The sequence below is a fragment of the Pholis gunnellus genome (genome assembly GCF_910591455.1).
Source record: "Pholis gunnellus genome assembly, chromosome: 12".
Lineage (NCBI taxonomy): Eukaryota > Metazoa > Chordata > Actinopteri > Perciformes > Pholidae > Pholis > Pholis gunnellus.
In genome coordinates this window covers 10,903,794-10,911,201 of record NC_136539.1, presented here as the reverse complement: position 1 = coordinate 10,911,201, position 7,408 = coordinate 10,903,794, and the positions used below count along the sequence as shown (strand labels likewise).

Below are 7,408 nucleotides of genomic sequence, written 5' to 3'. Positions count from 1 at the left end.
TTTCTCTATTTCTAAAAATCGTGGTTTTCTTTACGCGTCTCTCTCACACAGCTCTGTGGTGTTTAACGATGTAACCATGGTGAAGGTAAACTCAAAGGTTTGCACGTTGGGGTCATTTTATTACCTGCACACAACATCGTGTCGGTGAAAGAGCAGGCTTCACGAAAATGAGACTCTACAAATGACGTGGTCGTGCATTACATGTGTTTTTTGATTAAAAAGTCAAAAAGCCAATGTACCGAACAAAACAAGAGACGTTAACGAACTACAACTCCCACGGAGCATTTCGGAGCGTTCTTCGCCCGTACCAAAACTGACAACACATGAAACGTGATTTCTCTAGAAGAAAGAGGAGATTATTTCAAACTATAATTGTCACAACATGAACATATAACATCGTAACACAGTCGACGAGACTCCTGTGTTTAAATGTTGCGGAAGAGAAACTTTCAAACGAGGACGTAGTACTCCCGGGAAAAGCGACTCCTCTCATGGATGGTTTCGCCCCCTTTGCGTCTCGCCTTACAACATCAACTTTACATTAAAACAATGAAATGATAAACCAAGTGATGGAAAAGAAAGGACATTTCATTTGTTTCATGTTATATGTAAGCATCTAGTTATAGTCACAGCAGTTTAATATAGTGCCCCAAAATTGATCAACTAGTCCTACAAATTAAAAAATATGTTGCTTAATGTTATTGCAGCTAGACCAGGGGGTAGAATAGTATGTTTCTATGTGAAAATAAATGATACTTTTATTGAATTATCCTGCTTAGGTGTTTGAATGGTAAAATTACATTTATTTGAATTACTTTCACAAGAGTTCATCCGTCACAGAGGAAGGCTTATTGCCCCATTAAGTACAAATGTATATCAGGAGCTTATTTTGGCTATTATTCTTTTTCAGAAGACATATTCATTGTTTCACTTCATACATCTCTCTTTGTTCTTTACCTCTCAGAGCATATTTTTGGTGAGCCAAAAAGGTTGATTTTGACATCAACAGGAAGTCTGTGTTATCAAAGGAAACAGCCACAGCCACACACACACACTCACACACACACACACACACACATATATATATATATATATACATATATACACACAGCATGTGGCACAGAGAGTATTTGTCTCTTTCTCAAAGTTTTTTTTTAGTTTTGGATTTGAGGAACAAAGCAACATTTCTTCACAGCTGTAAAAAAGAGCCAGTTTTAGTGCCAAGTGTGCCAGCTCACAGTCAGCTGAACTTATTTTTGATGAATAAACAGTGTCTAATATTAGATCTTAGAAAAAGGAGAACACTTTGTGCATGGTAAAAGCTGGGTTACTGCAACTAACACTTCCTCACATTAGTGTCAGTACTGTTTTTGAATTCCCAAACTCAGCATTTTATGAGGACAAGCAAATAAGTGCTAGCCGAGCTGTGGGTTGAGTTATTGTTTAACCAGAAGATTTTATGTAGGCCTGCCTTTCAGAAATTGTATATCTGCATTGAATGTTCATTGTCACAGTTATGGGCAGAGTGAGAGTACACACAGCAAATGGAAACTTTGAGTTTTTATTGTTCATCCGCCCCATCTGACTTTATATGGGGCAGCTAATATCAAGATGTCTCATTGCATGAACTGCTCATGAACCACAAACTCCGCATTGAGCTTGCAGATCATAACCACATGCACGCAATAACTACCTAATGCGTTAATCTCTGATCTGCAAACTGAGGATGGAGTCAGCACCTTTGCATTGTGTAACCGTTATAAAGCAAGATGTTCATACACCAGCAGAGACCGCAACCAAATTACCCTTACTCAGCACAAAAGATTTCTTCTCTATAATAGATTATTATCTAAAACCTAGCTAAAAGTCACACAACAACCTTCTAATAAACCCTGCTTTCAGTAAGTAACCTTTTTAGAGAAGTGTTGATTTAATTGTGGTCATTTTGGAGGCTATTTAGATTGTGCTGTTGTAACATTTTTGTGTTATAGTGAGAAGGCGTTTCTGATATTTTGTCTACACTATTTAAATCAATGAGGATAGACTACACCGCTCAGTTTAATGCAAATGCGTTCAACAACAGCAGCTCCAAAATGCCTATTAAGAATCAACACAGCTGTCTTAGTTTGAATAACATCTGAACATTTTAACATTAAAGAAGGTGGGATTTATTGCAATGCTATTGTATTACACTGTATTAAGGTACAAGCATTCATATACTAATGCAGTCCAAGCCATGTTGAATTCTATCTTTGGTATTGTACATATACAAAATGTGACTAATGTATCTGTTTTGCAACGTTGTCTTGCTTAGAGTGTTGACATATACTGCTTTGACAGAGTGATGTGTAACTAGCAAGAAAGGAAACTGGTATCTTGTCAGGCGTCATCCTGTGTGGGAGAAAAAGGGCAGATGTTTCAGTGGAAAGCGGTTTGGAGAGGGGGGAAGAGAAAAATGAAGGGAGGGATTAGTGAGTCACATGTCGTTTATATTTCTTTATCATCAGGAGTGTCAAGGATGTTCAGTTTGTCTGGATGGGGTGGAGAACACGCTCGACTCAAACCCTGAGCTCATTGGGCATAAATAGAGAAAGAGAGAGAAAGAGAGAGAGAGAGAGACAGAGAGAGAGAGAGAGAAATTGATAAACTAGGGTAAATGGTAGTCCGGGCAAAAACCAGGCAACTCAGTTTGACGTCACTGTAGTTCAGGACTGAGGATTCGGTTAAATACTTGATGTGTTTGTCACTGGCGCTGCAGGTTGCCAATCTACAGAGGAACCTGAAGACAACTGGCGATGATGCACATGATGTGGATTTATGCCGTGGTTATCTTCGTGTTGTCTGAAGCACAGAGCATGGATACAGGTTTGAACATAAATTCATTTTACTCACAAGTAGTTTTAGCACTTTAGATTATTTAGCCTTGGTAAGATACAGCTTTTAGATACAGACGCTGTTATTTTGAGGAACACAAAACTTCCACAAAGATGATCTCGTGAGGACCTATGTGCTACTTATACTTTATACTTTATACTTTATATGTATGTTTTGCGAGTGTATTTCCCGTAATGTGCAATGTAACTCAAATGTTATACTGTCATAATATTATCGTTCATTACTGTATATTCTGTGATATGTTAGTAGTATTTGGATGAGTAGTAAACTGTAAGCGGTTAGACACTCTGCATTTTCTGTGAAGTTGTCTGTGGTGTGACTCACACAGTGTAGACAGTCAGTGGAAAGAACATGCTCGGGTAATGCACAAGCTGACAAGGGAGGACAATCTTCCATAACACTGTATATGAAAAAGTTGCCCCATATTTTCTGAATGAACAAGCAGCAAGCTTCCTCAGTGGAAATCATGATTTCAGATCAGGGTAACACCATGAGGCACATTTTCTCCACTGTGTGGTCTCTGAGAGGGGGAAGAGACGCTTCTGTTTCAAATCTGTGGTTTTGACATCCCACTTCATGCATGCCTGTTTGCTTACACCTGTCAGAAGTAAACAAATCTAAGTAAAAAAAAAAACCCCGTAACACCATGAAAGTCAATCATTGAGTCCTGCATTTATCAATGAATTCCTTTGAAATAGCAGTGATAATGTCACAAGCTTCTTCCACAGTGTAGACAGGCACACTGGGGGAGGTTATGAAGAGATTAAATGAAACTACTTTTGTTCTTTTCTGTTGTTGTTCCTTTTTTAGATTTGTTTTACAAAGGTCAAAGTAGTGCATTTTCTGCCACAACTGTCTGTGCTTTAGCCCTGCTGCCGCTGTTCAAGTCAGACCGGTTTTAATTGAATCGCTTCACACCCTTACTAATACTACCTAACGGATAACAGATGAACCCGTTGATTATTTCTCTGCTGATAGAACATTTCAGAACAAATCACTAACTGCATGCTTTCTGACTGATATATCTGATTTTACTAACCTTTTCCTCACAACCACCTCCATCTCTCTCAGGAACTAATCAAAGCACACAATCTGCGAACTCCACAGTTTATGGTAAACACATTTCCCCTTTTCTATTTCTATTATTTTGGAAGGCAATCATGAACTATTAAGGGGCCGGCATTACAAAAGTAGGCTGATTACAATTTGTTCTCATTCAGTAGCTCTTAGAATACATGTTTGTATTTTGTAAGTCCTGCAGCGTTAAAAAAATATTTTAAAGGAAAGTTTGTGTGTTTGAATTTATTTCAAATGACATTCTAATATAATTTTCTTCCGTATAATAATTTATCATAACTTATTTATTTTGGGATATTTTATTGTAAGTAATAGAAATAAAAAACGACAAATATGATTCATTTTATAACTGTTTTCATCTTGTATTCATGGCTTAAGTTATATCTGTGTTACAAGCTATTTATATATATATATATATTTTAAAGTTTTTTTGTTGGTTTGATTTTGCAGTTCCATGTCCCATGTAGAATTGAAGATGTTTTTATTTTTATTCTTTGTGTATATTAGGACACGCACACTGTGTATAGAATAAACCCAAACCATTTAATCAGCCCAGTCTATACCACTATGTGCATACATTATATAATGCATCTATCCTTTTCTCTTTTTCAGTGGTCAGACATTTAGCTTTCAACCGGGGGAGTGAAGCTAACCTGACATGCAGCAATAAGACATGGAATGAGATGCTGTTTGTTATCTGGCATATACAATTTCAAACCAAAAGAGAATGTAGGATATCTTTTAACAATGGCACAAACGATGATTCCTGCAATGATGGCAAATCACTCCGAAACACATCCAGCGTCCAGTCCTACCTTCACATCCCAAAATTCTCAGATACTGACGAGGGGCGATACCAGTGTGAGTCGGTTTACACAGGAGGAACCGAAAATCATGCCATCCATGTGGCTATCATAGGTAGGAAAGATTTATGATTTCAAGAGCCATGTAATCGATAAGGTTATGTAAAAGGATCAGTTCACCCAAATCACTGTGACGAAGATTAATAAAACATCAATTTCTGTTTTACTTGCCTAGATTTTTTTGGTGATTTGGTTACAGCGAGCTGAAGTAGGTCTATTCGGTGAGTCTCATTTCTCTTGTTTTGTTTTCCCTGGCCCAGTTCCTCCCAGGATATCAGCCTGGTTATACCATAAAGACAACAAGATGGTGGCAGTGTGCAAGGCCGAAGGAGGAAGACCTGCTGCCAACATCAGCTGGAGTCATTTGGGAAATGCATCGTATGTGGAAAATGACAGAAAGGGATTTTTTACAGTAGAAAGTCACCTGGAGCTCCCCGAGGGAACGGACACAGAAAACCTGACCTGTGCTATCCGGCACCCAAACTGGACAGGGGAAAGGATTTTGCTACTGAAACCCGAAAAAGGTCAGGCTTTTGCAGAGTGGACAGTATGAGAGACACAATTTAAGCTGTGGGTTTAGTGCAGAAGCAATAAGGTTAAATAAAGTTTTTCTATTTTATATTTTTGGTAAACATTGACTTCATAGTGGTTAATAGATGTTATGTGCTGTATTGATACCGCAGATTTTTAACAAACCTTTAATTTTCACTCTCTCACAGCAGGTCATTTCCCTTGGCTGTACGTCCTTATTGGTGCGGTAATCATTGTGCTTTTAGCCGGATTTTTACTTTTGGCAATAAAGAAAATAATAACATTGAGGTAAGAATTTTCATTTAATAAAAAATGACTTACAATGACTACTTGTAAGCTTTTTATGTTGAATCACTGAGCTGCTTTGTGTATCCACCTTTTGCCAGGCGATGCAAGCCGTCCGACACCTCACCATCTAAATCTCCACCGGTAGGTAAACCTCTATGTCTGCAGTTTGTACTTCTGTGTGTTTCACTGCACATTGCTGAGCTTTGTCTGTGACACCTTTCTGGTTATTGCAGGCAGAAGATGTGGAGGAAGTGGAGCCCTACGCCAGCTATGTTCAACGTGTGAACTCTATCTATAATTCATCTGCAGATCTGTTCATATCAAATCCTGCACATGCATCACATTCACACGCTTAAATGCACGTGGCTCTTTGTGAGAAACTGAAGGCTGTGAAACTGAGAAATGGTGAAATAGTAAAGACAGAGGAGAGTGAGATGAAAGACTTCTGATAAGGAAGGGAAATCTCTCAGTTTAAAGTCTGCCCCAAGTTAACTCTTGACTGATGGAACAGGGGATGTATCTGATGTCACACACTGGCTGCACTGCACATGCAGCCCACTACTCTCTGTGTGTGGGTGTGTGCGTGTTTGTCATGGAGAACATTAATAATAACTGTAGTTACAAATGCAAGGAATTGATGAATTGGAAAGAATACCGCCTTCAGCCGGACTCAGTGCGCCAAGACTACAGAACTTTTGATGTAATCATGAAATATATGGTTGGCAATTACATGAACATTATTATCATTATTATTTTTAACATATATTTATAGATAAATGTGAAGAGATGCTCACTTTTTAACAGATTCTAGCTTTGGTCAACCCAATACGATCCCAATTAAAAAACACAGGTGTGAAATTGCCTCAAGATAATATTGAGGTATTCATGTAATGTCAAATTATGTAATTGTGTGTATTGAACACACATCCAAATATACTGTTTCCACTGCTAAACTCTACAAAATTAAAAAGAACACTAAAAATTAGTAAAAGTATACAGGATGTACATGTTTGCTTTTTTTCCACTGTGGTAACTATTTAAAAAGGTTAAATGTCAAGATTAGTTTTATTATCCATTGCAGCAAACTGATACTTGCTTGAACATCCACCCTCTCTCATCCGTTAGATTAATATTAGCACCAGACCATCCTAATAAATGGTGAGTTTTGGAATTTGGTCCAAGACTCTCATGATGAGTGTAAACCCATTTCTCAAGAAATTGATGTAGAGGAAATGGAAAATAGAAAAAGGACTGTTCTGCCATCTACTGGTGGAGATCAGAAGATAGTCCATCAACATCATCATCATCATCATCATCAGCATCAGCATCACAGTCCATGTTTAAAGAGCTGTATTTAACAATCTGAACATTAATATAGCAGCAAACAACTATCATCTATGTAAAAATATAGTGGAGTTATGTCTACCTGAGCAGAGAATGAAGTCGCTCTCCGGCTGCGCGTGCTTTAGGTGCATGTTAGCACTTTCACCAATGTTTGCGCGCTTACTGCTGTTAGCTTTGAGCCGACGTTGGGAGCCGTTGAGAGGCACTCAAAATGCTCCCGATCCTGTATCTTGAATCTTAAAGAGAAGTCTGACTAATACTAATATGTACCCACATGTCCACATGTACATTGAAACAGGTTGTGCTTGATGTAACAATTCCCCTGATACACATGCAGCCAGGGTCTAGACTTTCTATTTGAATTCTGCTATTAAAGTGGCTGCAGCAACTATAATGTGTCTTAACCTCAC

General features: G+C 38.1%; 1 protein-coding gene across 3 annotated transcripts; it reads left to right on the top strand.

The window, feature by feature from the left end:
• The first annotated feature begins 2,546 nt into the window (after positions 1–2,546).
• On the top strand, positions 2,547–7,378 carry LOC306704305 (cell surface glycoprotein CD200 receptor 1). 3 transcript variants are annotated; one of them, XM_079170592.1, is made up of 7 exons: positions 2,547–2,865; positions 3,967–4,008; positions 4,585–4,890; positions 5,096–5,359; positions 5,558–5,654; positions 5,753–5,795; positions 5,888–7,378. In XM_079170592.1, the coding sequence occupies exons 1-7, from the start codon at positions 2,796–2,798 to the stop codon at positions 6,008–6,010; spliced, it is 945 nt and encodes a 314-aa protein (XP_079026718.1). In that variant the 5' UTR covers positions 2,547–2,795; the 3' UTR covers positions 6,011–7,378. The 3 variants fall into 3 exon arrangements, with proteins under 3 accessions (XP_079026718.1, XP_079026717.1, XP_079026719.1); XM_079170591.1 differs by having other exon boundaries at positions 5,555–5,654; XM_079170593.1 differs by lacking the exon at positions 3,967–4,008 and having other exon boundaries at positions 5,555–5,654.
• The last annotated feature ends 30 nt before the right edge of the window (positions 7,379–7,408 follow it).

Coding starts and splice junctions, on each gene's coding strand:
- LOC306704305 (XM_079170591.1), top strand. CDS start 2,796: ATGATGCACATGATGTGGATTTATGCCGTGGTTATCTTCGTGTTGTCT. Junction 5,655..5,752: donor AAGAAAATAATAACATTGAG/GTAAGAATTTTC, acceptor ACCTTTTGCCAG/GCGATGCAAGCCGTCCGACA. Junction 5,796..5,887: donor CACCATCTAAATCTCCACCG/GTAGGTAAACCT, acceptor TGGTTATTGCAG/GCAGAAGATGTGGAGGAAGT.